General features: G+C 46.0%; 1 protein-coding gene across 2 annotated transcripts in view; it reads right to left on the bottom strand.

Annotated features, from left to right (window-relative positions):
• Positions 1 to 11,613: 11,613 nt before the first annotated feature.
• Lars2 (leucyl-tRNA synthetase 2, mitochondrial) overlaps positions 11,614 to 13,893 on the bottom strand; it is a 111,091-nt gene continuing 108,811 nt past the window's right edge. For both annotated transcript variants that reach the window (XM_059269005.1, XM_059269007.1), the window contains one exon: positions 11,614 to 12,933. In XM_059269005.1, the coding sequence (XP_059124988.1) occupies positions 12,754 to 12,933 (180 nt within the window). In that variant the 3' untranslated portion in view covers positions 11,614 to 12,753. The remainder of the gene's footprint in view (positions 12,934 to 13,893) is intronic.

The raw sequence follows: 13,893 nt of genomic DNA, 5'->3' as shown, positions 1-13,893 counted from the left end.
ATAGGAAATGTCCCTGTGAACAATGCTGTATGTGTCCCAAAGTATGTTCCACTGCAGGGACAGCTCTGAATGGAATCTTTATACTTCAGCTGAGGAGATGGATGAAGAATTAGCCATTAAGGTTCCTTTGAGCTCTTTCCATCCTACTGATGCCCAGAGCAGGCCAGGAAGTGCTGGCTGCTCCAAATCTGCTTCCTGAACCTCAGGCCTCTCTGGCCCCAAGCCTCCCTGAAGAACAGCCCATGAATGGAGAGAAGCAGCTGCCTTGAAGGCCCTTTCCTGCTGCCTGTAATGAGCCTTTGTTTCATCATTCTCTGCCCTGGAATGCTGCCAGGTCAGACTCAGAATTTAGGATTGTGACCTTGTTCTATCTCTGTGTGTGTGGCCTATGCCAGGCCAGCAAAACTCCACTCCTACCTAGTCCTGCCTGCCTTCAGTACTGCAGCACGCAGACAGCCTGGTTAAAGCCGTGTGCCTGGCCACATGTTCACAGGGGTGAGAATGCCTAACATCCATCAACCCTCTCAAAGAGCAACAGCAGGTATTGAACAAGACACAGTTAGCTGGCTCTGAGTTGGCCCTGGTCTCGGGCTTTCTTTGTTTTTTAAGATAACACTCATTAGGGCTGGGGAGTTGACTCAGTTGGCACGAGGACCTGAGTTTTCACTCCTAAACCCATGTTAAAAAGCCAGGCATGGTGGTGCATACTTGTGGTCCAACTATGAAGCAGTAGGTCCCTGAGGCTGTGTCCAGCCAGGCTAGTCTACTTGATGAGCTCCAGGTCAATCAAAGACTCTGTCTCAAAAAGCTAGGTAGATAGCTCATAAGGTTGAACTCTGGCCTCCATACACACATGCACATATGAACACACACAACAGTAATATACCAGTATGACTTCAAAGTCAAAAGGTACAAATGAGCACACAGTAGCAAAGATGTCCTTTCTACTCCAAGCCAAGTCAACAGTGCCTTCTGCAGAACCAGGCACAAACACCTTCCCAAAGTATGTGGAGACATGTTCATCCTTTAAAAATAAAGTTTTATAAGTTCCCTGATTCTGGCTTTTTGCACTGAACAATAATTTTAGAAATCTCACATTGCCCCATGTGCAGCTGTCATATCTCTTCTTGGTTGACTTAAGAACCCCTCAGCAGTCGCTTCCTCATAGACACAGGTGGATGACTTACAATGAGGTCTCCCTGTGTCCTGGCAAGTCTTATGTCAACTTGACACAAGCTAGAGTCATATAAAGAGAGGGAACCTCAATTGAGAAAATGTCTCCATAAGACCCAGATGTAGAACATTTTCTTTCTTTTGTTTGTTTGATTTGGTTTTTCAAGACAGGGTTGGCATTTTCTTAATTAGTGATTGATAGGGAAGGCCCCAGCCATTGTGGATAGTGCTATTCTTAGGCTGGTAGTCCTAGGTTCTATAATAAAACAGGCTGAGCAGCCATGCTGGATGAGCCAGTAGACAGCACCCATTCATGGGCCTCTGCATCAGCTCCTGCCTCCAGGTTCCTGCCCTGTTTGAGTTCCTGTTCTGACTTCCTTCAATGACAGACTATGATGTAGAAGTGTAAGCCAAATAAATCCTTTACTCCCCAACTTGCTTTTGGTCATGGTGTTCATCACAGTGATAGTAACCCTAATTAAGACACCCTGTACAAGCCAAGCCAAGCTATCTATGGGATAGACACCTACCGTTTAGGCACACAGACAGCATTCAATAGCTTTATGATTTTTTACTTTATAGTGGGTTTACTGAGGTAGTAAATACATTTTCAACTTCTGACACTTTCCATACAGGCTTTGTTGCGAACATAATCCTACCATTGGCAGAGGAGTGCTATGTTCTCAGCAACCCCATCAGAAAGGATTTAGAATCTTTCTGAACATGTAAGTCTTCATTTTCCCTCAGAACACCCTAGTCATGGTCAGTGTAAGAATCATGGATCTTAACTGCTAACATGCCACTGGCACCTACTGTACTCCAACCAGCCCAGCCCAGAAGCCTCATGGCCTGCTTCTTTGATAAGGAAACAGTGTTGAACAGAAAAGATGCTTGCTCAAGTTCATAGCCTGGAAGTAGTGAATCTGGAACTTGAATCCAATTAGATGCTACCCCATCTCTCAAAATATAATAATCTGAGTGGCTATGTGGCTATGGAAGCCCATCCCCTGCCACTTGCCTCGAGACTGTGTTGAAAAAGGTTTAATTTTTCAGAGGCCACCCAACCCCCTTGATCTCATTGGTCCTCTCTGAGCTCTGGGGTCAGCTGTCCTGACTGACCTTTGCTCCAGTTGACTGACAGACTCCTTCCCATGGCCTGTACCTAATAGAGAACTGATATACCTGAAGTAGGTTAGGGCCAGAACAGACAGAACCATTGGCCCAACTGCAGTTCCTGATCCCACTGTGGGATAAACCCTTGATGCCTGGCTACTGTATCTGGACCTGTAATAAGAATCTGGGGTCTACTGCTAGCTAGAAACGTGGGGGACAGGAATTAAAGAGGAATGGACTTACTTATTTTAGGCCAAAACATGGGAGGGGAGAATTTTCAGCTTCTCTTGGCTTTGCCCCTAGAAATATTACAATTTATGGAAAAGGAATAAACGCCTGTAGATCAGCTGTGAGACCAGATCTCCTAAACTCCTGGGAGACAGGGTTCTCTTCAGTTCCTCCACTGGATCCAGGGCTAAAGGCTTTCTCACTGCCAGCATAGGAGTTCCTGGAGAAATTTAATTCTTTAGGATCCTTGCTACACTGTTATAGACCTAGCCATAGAGCTGTGCTGAGTCAGTGCCTTTGGGTGGTCCCAATCTGGGGATTCTACAGCTGGCGCCTGTAGAGAGCTACAAGTCGCCTGTTGCCCCCAGCAACTTTGACCTAGAATTTCTAAAACAGCAGTCTAAACTCATTGGCTGACCTATAACTCATAGAGATCCTCCAGAGTGCTGGGACAAAAGGCTATGAACCACTACACCTGGCTTCTGACCTGACTTTTCTTATAGAACGTTCCAGCTAAAATTATGAAAGAGAGTTGGAGAGATAGCTTGGTGGTTAAGAACACAGATTGCTCTTACAGATCCCCACGGTGATTCACAACCATCTGTAAGTCCAGTTTCAGGGGATCTTCAGACTTCCATGGGCACAGACAAAACACTCATACACAAATAATTATGGAAGGTCTATACAGTGAGTTCCAGGAGAGCCAAGGTTACAGAGAGAGATCCTGTCTCAAAAATAAAAAATAAATAATTATCAAAGGTAAATGAAACACGGTAGACCTTACTTAATCCCAGCATTTAGGAGGTAAAGCAGAAGGACCAGAATTGGAGATTAGGGTGGGATGCAAGTGAGACCTGTCTGAGAGAGAGAGAGAGGAAAGCGAGGAGGGATGCAAAGAGAGGTCCTTGTTACAGCTGAGAAAGAATTAAGAATTGAGACAAATCATGAGAGAGTTTTATTATAGGACAAAAGTGCCCACTCAGGAGTAAGTGCACACTTTTCAAGAAAAGGTCACTGCCCCCAGGATTTTAGATAGCTCATCTGGGAGAGAATTGTTTAGGAGTTCAAGCAAGAAAAAAAAAAAAAAAAAAAAGACAGGGAATTCCAGGAGTGGATCTGGGTTACCGGGAATGAGGTTTTACTTCCTTTTTCTGTTTTACACAGTTTTCTGGATGTGTTATGGTGTCAGGTTCACATACATGATGAGAGCAGGCAATTCTGCAAGGTAGATGTGGAATGCCACTGCGAGGAAGCAAATGGCAGTTGGTGGTCTTCTTGGTTGGCCATATTGAACCTAACTGCTCTTGGATGGTCCTGCCAGCTATATGGATACCAAAAAGTCAAGTTGTTGCACAGTGTGACTTTCCCCCCTATGGGCTGAGGTCTAACTTACCTCAGAAAGTCATTCTTTCTCATTTGTGTATGAGGTGATACTCGAACTGGAGGGATGTAGCTTCAAGCTAAGGGGGACAACAGCTGGCCAGAAAACACTTCATGCTGGTGGCTCACCACACCCTGGCTTGGGCTCGCGGCCTCAGGCAGGATGAGAGGATGGCTGTGTATATCACCCAGTTTGTAGCACTCTTTCAAGGCAGACTTAGAAAAAAGAATGTAAATCCCTAGCCCAGGAGCCAGTTGGTTGATGGCAGTGTTTTAGCTCTGCTTTAACCAATCTCAGTGTGAGTATTCAGAGCTCCAGAAGGCAGAACTGGGAACAGGACAGCATTTCACTTCCAAGCATTTATCCAGCATCTCCTCGGGACTGCATCTGCCACCACAGCAAGGCAGATTGCTGCTGCCCCATGGCATACCCAGGTAACAGAAGCAGATACACATCAAACTGCTGAGTGGATGAGGTGTCACTCTCTGGCTGTGTCAAGGAAGAAAGGATACACTTCTCAGGGACAAGAAGAAGGAGAAACAAGGCATGGCCGAGGAGCATACAGTTGAGGAAGAACTCTGTGGAGGTGACATTTAAACCTGGAGCATGCTAGAGACAAACAAGGAAGAGCAAAGGCAGGTGGAGTGGTATCAGCAAATATGTGGTTCGATGGTGTGCCTGCAGGGAGGGAGTTCCAGGTTCTTGTGTCGCCAGATAAAAGATTATATATCGACATAACTGTAAAAGAAACAGACACTTCAGGGAGGAACAGGCTGGAGCAGAGTTTGTTGTTTGTTTTTTTACTCTTTACTCTTTTGGGGGCCTGCCACCCAGCTCCCAAATAAACACAAGAAGGCTTACTCTTTCTTATGAATACCTGGCCTTAACTTGGCTTATTTCTAGCAAGCTTTTCTTAACTTAAATTATCCCATCTACCTCTTGCCTCTGGGCTTTTAACTATCTCTATTCTCAATACCTTTCTTCTTACTCTGTGGCTGGCTGTAGCTGGGTGGCTGACCCCTGGTGTCCTCTTCCTTTCCTTGCTCCTTCTTCTCTTCTCAGATTTCTACTCCTATTTATTCTCTCTGCCTGTCAGCCCTTCTTATCTTTTCTCCTGCCTTGCTATTGGTCATTTAGCTCTTTATTATACCATCAGGTGTTTTAGACAGGCACAGAATTAAACAAATGCAACATAAAAGAATGCAACACATCTTTGCATCATTAAACAAATGTTCCACAGAATAAATAAATGTAACACACCTTAAAATAATATTCCACAATAGAGTTAGTAGCTCAAACAACCCCACTGAACAATTGGGTTCTCATGTAATAGAACATGTCCCTTTTGGCTCATAGGTATAGTGTGGGCTTCTCCTCAGGTGCTGTATCTGTGCACGATCTGTGCATGTCATTGTACAAACAACTTCATGCATTACAGGTCTCATTAGCATCTTAATTCTCTATCCAAGGGAGAGAGTTTTAGTAGTATCCAGGTCACCTTCAGACACTCAGGGTCTGAGCCTATAGACAGAACTAACTACTCTTAGAGGTGAGGGTCAGGTCCAGCCACTCTCAGATGATGGGAGCACTTGTATACAAACACTGCAGGAGTACTGTTCTATCTGAACACATAGGGATACGGGGAGCAGTCTGTTCCATCATCCCTCAGGCCCTGGACTGGGCACTTACCTCACAGCTGTGACTCTATTAATTCTCAAGATTTAACTGCCCTCCCACACCAAGAACATGGTAGGAGATGCATTTCTTTGAGAAACAAAACCCAATCACCATATACTTTCCCCAAAGAAGGTCTGTTGCTGTGTGTCATATATGTGATCTGTGTGTGGTGTGCTATATGGGAAGGGGGATTGGGGGAATGTATGTGGTATGCTCTCTCTCTCTCTCTCTCTCTCTCTCTCTCTCTCTCTCTCTCTCTCTCTCTCTCTCTCTCTCTCTCTCTCTCTCTCTCTCTCTCTCTCTCTCTCTCTGTGTGTGTGTGTGTGTGTGTGTGTCTGTGTGTGTCTGTGTCTGGTGTTGAGGGCTGTGTGTTTATATGAGACATGTATGATTAGAGGTATATGGTGTGTTCATATGTGGTTTGGAATATACAATGTGTAGGTGGTGCTGTGTATATATATGAGTGTGGTATGCCACATGTATGTGTTGGAGTGCAATGAGGACTAGAACACATAGAGGCATTCAAAGAGTGAACCACTTCTACATTGCAGAAACAGTCACACCCCTTCTGAAGTAGAAATATGAAAGATTTCCCAGTTTTCCTGAAGGGTGTCTCCATACCTTTCAAAAGTGCTAGCACTCCACATTATCATCTCCACAAACCAATATGTAGGTCTCATGAAAGACAGAAAGTGGGAGCACTGGAGACCAAAGAGCAAACCCTTGGTGCCAAGATCAGCACAAAGAACGTCTATGTCACACATCTCTGTGGGACGGAGAATGGGGTCTAAGCCAGAGGGGAGGGCGGGTAGTCCAGTTTGGCAGACACCAAAGGACTCTGATTATACAGTTATTTCAGACCACACTCAGCAGTTCTCACAGATTTAGACATTTGGTACATGGCTGTCACTCAGGAGGTGTTGGTTAAGCAGTGTTAGCAGATCCTTTAGGTATTTACAAGATAACTAAAGACATTGATGAACAAGACTTAGAAAATTAAGAATGGTCATGTGGTAGGCCTGGGGTCTCCCCCTCCTGCGCAGCACTGTTGCTGGAGCAGTAGCCCAGCCCCATGAAACTGGCTGATCTCTTTATGACTGAATTCTTGCCAAGAGGAAGTAGGCAAAAGGGCTATGTGCAATTTGAGATCTAGTTCTCAATCTATCTCCTTCTGGCTCTCCACTTCCCCACTTCTCTGTGGACCACTGGAATATCTTTGGCAACCTCAAAGCCAGAGGTTACAGACAGTAGCTGCTAGGACTCCACATCCTCTAGCATGCTGGAATTCATAAAACGGAGCCCTCACCCCATTCCCTCCTCCAGAGAGTGAGACTGACAGGAGTGATGTTTGCTGTGCGAGACACTGGAATAAGTATTGGCTGATGATGCCAGTGCTTTCTTTCTTTCCTTCTTTGTGTGTGTGTGTGTGTGTGTGTGTGTGTGTGTGTGTATAGTTAAGTATAGGTGTCCTCAGAGGCCACAAGACAGCACTGGATCCCCTGGAGCTGGTGCTAGGAATCGAACACAGGTTAACTCCAAGAGCAGCAAGCTCTTTTAACCACAGAACCATCTCTCTAGCCCACAGAGGCCAACACTTTGAATCTGAGGATGACTGACTGACAATGGAGGCATGAGCAGAATGCTAGGTGCTAGGTGTTAGTGCAGCTAAGGATTCATGGGTACTAATGCAGTAACCAGCTGATGACTAACTGATGCCTAAACTAAGCTATTTCCTGGAAACAATATTTACTGACAACTAACTTGATCACAAATAATGGGGACACAGGGTGATACTTATGCTCCCAGTGCTCAGCTCAGCCTGTTTGTGACCTTTACTATGGTGGGGAGTTCTGCCCAATGCCACTTGACAAAATCCCTGTCCTTTTCTAGTGGAAAGGACTTGCCTTTACCCTTGAGGAGTGGCATCACCCAGTATAGCCTGCCTCTTTCCAGTGCAGTGCCACCAACACTTCTCACCCTGACACACCCTTCTCAATATGCCTGTGGAAGGGGATCCCTCTCTTAGGACCCAGTCTCCTGATTCTGGGGCAGGCCATGCTTTAGGAATCCCAGATACACTCTTCAGTGTCTGTGGAAAGGATGTCCTAGGGAAATTTCTAGAAGCACTGCTAGCAAGCTCCATCCAACTTTTCCAATTCCCCTTTTCACAGACTTTTCTCAGTAGCATGTGCAGCCAAGCCAGGGTGACTTCCTGATGTCTGAGTCCTAGCAACAGTGCCCAGGGAAAACTCACTCAGTCTGCCAGGGGTAAAGACTTCTCAGACTGTGTGTCTCAGGTTCATGTGTGCTCGGCTAGGTTATCAACAGTGACCAACTTTCTCAGTCACAGGTTGAGAAATATACACTCGACAAGCCCTGGGGTAGCTTGGGGACATGACAGAATCTAGATATCAGGCATGCCTTGAGAAATCCAGGTGCAGGGCTGGCTCTAATAAAGCATTGGAGCAGAGCTGGAATATGGCTCTGCCCTCTTCTCTGGTATTGAGCAAGGCCCCTTATGTGATTAAAAAAAAGAGCCTGGCACACAGTACACAGTAACAGACAGAAATTACTGCTGCTGCTGTCAGCCGAGTTCACAGCCCGCAGCACCTTGACACTAAGTGCTTGTTGGCTAAGTTCTTCCAGAGGCTGAACAAAAACTGGAATTCAGGTTCAGGATGTGAGGGTTAGGGAGGTGAGTCATAGGTGTTGAGTTCCAGCAGGCCTGGCCTCATCCCTTAGGGGGTGATCATTATTTCTGTAACTACCTTCCTTCTCCAAAGGTGTAGACGAGGGTGAGGGTCAACTCTGGGAGGTCATTGGCCTCAGATGTGGATCTGAGGCCTTTGTCTCAGGCCTGTGCTGCCCTCAGCTGTCCTGTCAGGGTCTTCCCCACCCACTACACTCCAGGGGAATCCCCCTTGGTCACTGCTGGTCATCTCAGATTCCATTTTCCAAACTCATCAACCTGGATATGAGCCTTTGGCCGCCCACAAAGTGAGCAGCTCTTTTCTGCTTGCTTTCTCACTGGCCTCCCTGTCCACCTTCTCATGAGCTACAGGGTGTGACTGATTTCCACTCAGAAGCACTTCCACTCATGCTCCTGAAGCAGCACCAGGCTTCTGCCAAAGGTGCTGTAACTGGGATATTTGTGGAGTAGAGTTCAAGATAACTCACCATATTGTCTCAAGCAATGGGAATAAGTCTTGGCACAGGCTAAGGGCTTTCTCTGATCTCATCTACAGTCTTGATTGCTAGCAGATGGTCAGAAGGGTCTTGTTCACTAGGGAAACAGGAGCACCTTCTACAAGATCCCAAGGTTAGCCTGGGAGAAAACTCCTTCCTACTCAGACCTAGTACCTAGGCCAATGCTGACTTCAAGTTCTGCTGTGACTCTCTGGATTCAGTTCCATACACAGGAAGAAACACTCCCTAACTGTACCCATATTCCCAGAGAGCTGGATACCCTGACTTAGAAGAAAAAGTAATACAAGGGGCCAGGATCCTGATTTGTGTGTATTTTCACAACATCATACTGTTGTTTTTCTTCATTCACTTAGTATCCCAGGAGGCTTCAGACACACCATCTTCCTGCCTAAGCTCCCCAATGCTGGGATTATAGGTATACAACACCACACTGGGCTGACATTACACATACTGATATCTATTTTTGAAATACTTGATGACCAAAAAAAAATAAGGAAATACGAAATCATAAACAGAAGAAAAGGCCTTCATCAAATGATTTGTGGGGCTGGAGAGATGGCTCAGTATTTAAAAGAACTTGCTGCTCTTACAGTGGACTCAGGTTCAGTTCCCAGCACCCACACAGGGTGGCTCACAACCTCCTGTAACTCTAGTTCCAGGGGATCCAACCTCCTCTTCTGGATTCTGTAGCTACCTGCAGGCATATGGCATACAAACAGACAAGTTGGCACACACACATACACATAAATAAAAATTTAAAATTATGGTGATGCATGTCTGGAATCCCAGTACTCAGGAGGATGAGGCAGGAAGGAAGATCTGTCAGTTCCAGAACAGCTTGGGCTGTAGAGTGAGCCTGACTCAAAACAAATGGTTAGGATCACATTGTTTAGGGTATCTTGCTTTTAGTTATGAGAAAATTTCCATGTCATGATTTAAAAAGCTGTCTTTATTTGGCTGCCTTCTCTTCCACTGACTAGATGCTCATATTTGTACTGACCTGCTCTCTGAAGGAGTGTATTCTGGCTGGGTGAGGACTTCATGGGCAGTGTACCACCTAAGTTAGTGTTTTTTTGTTTTTTTTGTTTTTTTTTTTTTTTTGGTTTTTCAAGACAGGGTTTCCCTGTGTAGCTTTGCGCCTTTCCTGGAAATCGCTTTGGAGACCAGGCTGGCCTCGAACTCACAGAGATTCGCCTGCCTCTGCCTCCCGAGTGCTGGGATTAAAGGCGTGAGCCACCACCGCCCAGCTAAGTTAGTGTTTTGGTCTTGGGGGTCAATTTCATTTTCTTTGGCAGATGCGCACTCTGGCAGGATCCATGTAGGGCACAATTCTTCTTGCTCACAAATTCTCTTATCCACTTCTCCAAAAGAAACAACCTTCATCCACTTGAAGCCTTAATCTCCCAGGAGTTAGCAACCTTTATCCTAGCCCTACAGGACCCAGCCCAGGCACTTGGCCTCTCACCAACCAACCATCTGCTCCAGTGGAGCAGGCATCACTGCTGTAACTTCCCGGACTTCTGAGAAGGCTGACACTTCATCATGCCACACATCAATCGAGATGGGCATTTAGGTGAAGGCCTGGTGACACAGTAGGACAGCATTAAGAGAAGCCAGATGTGAGTTTACATTCTGCCACTTCTACATATTAGCTTTGAAAACTAGGCAAATTACTAAGCCTCTGAGCCTGTTGTGGGTTGTTTTTTTCTTGTTGTTGTTTTGGTTTGGTTTTTTTGCTTTGTTTTGTTTCATATTTGTGAAGAATAATTCCTACCCTCCAGGGTTTTGTGGAAACTGAGATAATTAGTTTCTGACTAAGATCACACCCCACCCCATGCACTCACACACAGGGAGCAATTTTCTATCCAATTGTTCCATCATATCTACTGTCTCCTAGGAAGTACCAATGAGCTCATGTTTCCAAGTTTCATCTTCTTGGAGAGAATGTTCTCCAACGCCCAGTGTCAGCCCAGCAGCCTACAGAATTTACTAATCGACTGCTTAGGGCAGATAACGCCCAACAAAGGACATCTTACCCTTAGTTCATCAAGGCCACTGATCTCATTCCTGGAGAACACAAAACAGCCACAAGCCCTCACCCTACCTTCACGTGCTCCTGTTTGTCATGGGACCATCACCTGTATCAGCTTGGGATCCTCTTAAAATACCTCTCCAGAGTCTGCCTTCCCTTCTGGCCCCAATCTCTCCCAACTCTACTTCCTCATGGTACTGGGCCAAACTCATCCCAGGTAAGATGAAATTGAAGGAGAAAGGACTGGGCAGAAATTATGGTTCAGAAACATTCATTACTCCAGTGTTTGCCGACTTTGCTGTCTATTAGGATCACTGGTAGTTTTTCTTTGAGACAGAGTCTAATGAAGCCAAGGATAGCTTTAAACCCATGATCCTCATGTCTCTCACATGCTGGATTACAAGTGTGCTACCACATAGTTTCTTTGATAGAGTTGCTTTGCTTTTTTTGTGTTGGGGATGAAACATAGGACATTGCCATGTTAGGCTCACACTCTGCCACTGAACTATACCCTCAGCAGCCTCACTTATAAACATTTTAAAATCCTTTATGATGGCTACAATAAAACTATAATTTCTAGGTGTGGAGACCAGGCACAGTATCAAGCTCAAGACCCTGTGCATGAGCCTCTATTGCTCATGGGCCCGGATGAGCACGTCTGTATGGAGTGTGGGTTCAAGGTGACAGACCATAGGTATTCCAGGGAAGTGGCACAGAGCCAGAGCCTGTGATGGTGAAGGACATTGCTCCCAATTAATTGCTTAGAACTGGAATATAGGGCTGTTCCAAGATCACAGATATGTCTCAAAGTAATATACGTTTACGACACTAAAAGGCATCTGAATGGTAGGAAACAATGACAGCTACCTCTGGGTGACATCAGATTACAGATACAGAGCTTCAGCATCCTAACATGGCTAGGTTCTTCTTTCCTCCCCACAACTAAGTATTAAGTCCTTGCTCAGGCCACGTCTGTAAGAGCACTTTACTAATGACTCTCATAAAATCAGCTTTGTCTAATTTACTGGTGAGCTGGCTCCACTCCTGGCTGTCTCCAGCTAAATCATAGCAGCTTGGACACAGTAGGTTAACACCCAGCAAGCAACAATTCTACTCCTCTCTGAGGAACTTTGCTTTTGCTGGTGACACTCTTGGGGCCAAACTGATGACAAGTGGTATCACTATCTGAGGCCCATGTGAGCCATCTGGGGTTCAAACCCCTGCTGGTCTGTGATGGGGCTCTGGTGGGGCTCAGAACAGTTTCACTCACCACAGAGCACACTCTACACACCGAAACAATGGCAATAACACAGTCCTTTTGTTCAGGCTCTGAAGTGGAGTCCTATCCCAGAGCACGTACATCAATCTCAGAATAGGCCATCCAGCTGGAGTGGAAGACACCTGTGTGACACAGCTGAAAGGTGCTGGAGACATATGCAGAACAATTTGCAGAGGTGCCAGTGTCCATGTCCAGTTCTACAAGTGAGACACTGAGCATATATTGAAGGGTTTTTACTATCCTGACAGTCAAAAGCCCAGCCAGCACCATCTGTACACCTGACCTTTGTGAGGCTCTTAAATGGCTCCTCTAGTCTACATGACTCCTTGAGAGGTACTCGACAGTACCTGAGGTAGGTGCAAAAGCTCCCGGCTGCCTGCCAGCCTTGCTTTTCTCCTTGCCCCCACCCAGCAGCATCTCTGGTAGCTTCACACCCTGAGTGGGAGTGGAGGGTCATGGGATAACGAAATGAATTTTCTCCCCTCATTCCTCTTTGTCCACATCCATTCTCATCCAAGTTCAGGCCTCAGGACACGGGCCCCTGCTGATTTCAGTCTGTCCTGGCACAGAGACCAATGCCCCTGATGTTTATCTTTTCTCTTTTCTTAAGCTAACATTCCTTTCCTTGATCTGGGCAGAAAAGGAGGGTCCTTGCAGCCCTGGTCACTCCTGCACCAGGAAATTGATGAGGGCAGTCCTGGGGGAGAGGAAGGCCTTCTTGATGCTTCTCCCCTGCAGTAGCCTGATGCCCAGCTCACTCTTGAGAACAAGTTCATGGACTTTGTCCTGGTCCAGAGCAACTTGCTGGGGCACAGAGATCTTGCCACAGGCCTTGTTGTTGATCTGAGAGGGAAAAGAGCAGAGAGAATGAGGAGGGTCCACAGGGAGGCAAGCTGTGAGGGTGCTCCAACTCCTGAGCTAAGTATTCTTTCTAAACATGGGCTTCCTGTGGTTCAGGTTTGGTGCAAGTACAGTGGGGCCTCAAGAAGCATCAAGAAGGCCTTCCTCTCTCCCAGGCTTCAGAGGATGTGCTGCTTCTCAGCTCCAGGGTGGATGTGATGCTGGCACTTTCCACAATACATGTTCCTTTTGCTTATTCTTTTCCTTCTTTTATGCTTTTCTATCTCTCTGGGCTTTAAGCTCTATGAGGATAGGAACCCTGCTGTCCCACTCAATTTTTTGTTTTTGTCCAGACAAAGTCTTATCATAAATTCCTGGCTAGTATCAAATTTACAGTGGTCCTCCTGCCTCAGATTCTCAAGTGCTGACATCAGAGTAAACCACTGTGCCTGGCTTTTGTTTGACTTTGCATCCCTACAACCTAGCCCATGCCTGGCCTAGAGTCAGGACAGACCTGGATGAGGTAAGTCACTTCTTTGAGCCTGTGTTCTTAACTAAGAATGGTGTAGCCTCTGATAAGCAAGTAAAATCACATTTGGATGTAAATGACCTAGTTCCACTCCATCTGCCACCCAGAGGATCAGGTAAAAAGCCTATCCTGGTCTCTTCACCTTTTGCCACTTAAGCCATTAACAGATGTCCCTAGAAATGTGTCTCATATTAAACAAATCGAATCTGCATAAAGGGGAACCTACAGGGGTCTAGTTTTTGCATAAAAGGTTCAAGGGAAAAACAAAACAAACTACTCTTGCTGGGCCTGGTGGCACAGGCCTGTAATTCTGGATACCTTGGAGGCTGAGGCAATAGGGTCAAAGTTCAAGGCCAGCCTGAGTTACAGATCAAGCTCAAGGTCAGTTTGGGCAACTTTCTGAGACCCTGTCTTAAAGTAAAAAGTAAGAAGAG

This window comes from Peromyscus eremicus, chromosome 7 (genome assembly GCF_949786415.1).
Source record: "Peromyscus eremicus chromosome 7, PerEre_H2_v1, whole genome shotgun sequence".
Lineage (NCBI taxonomy): Eukaryota > Metazoa > Chordata > Mammalia > Rodentia > Cricetidae > Peromyscus > Peromyscus eremicus.
The sequence above is the reverse complement of the archived record's forward strand: the minus strand, read 5'-3'. Positions and strand labels throughout refer to the sequence as shown.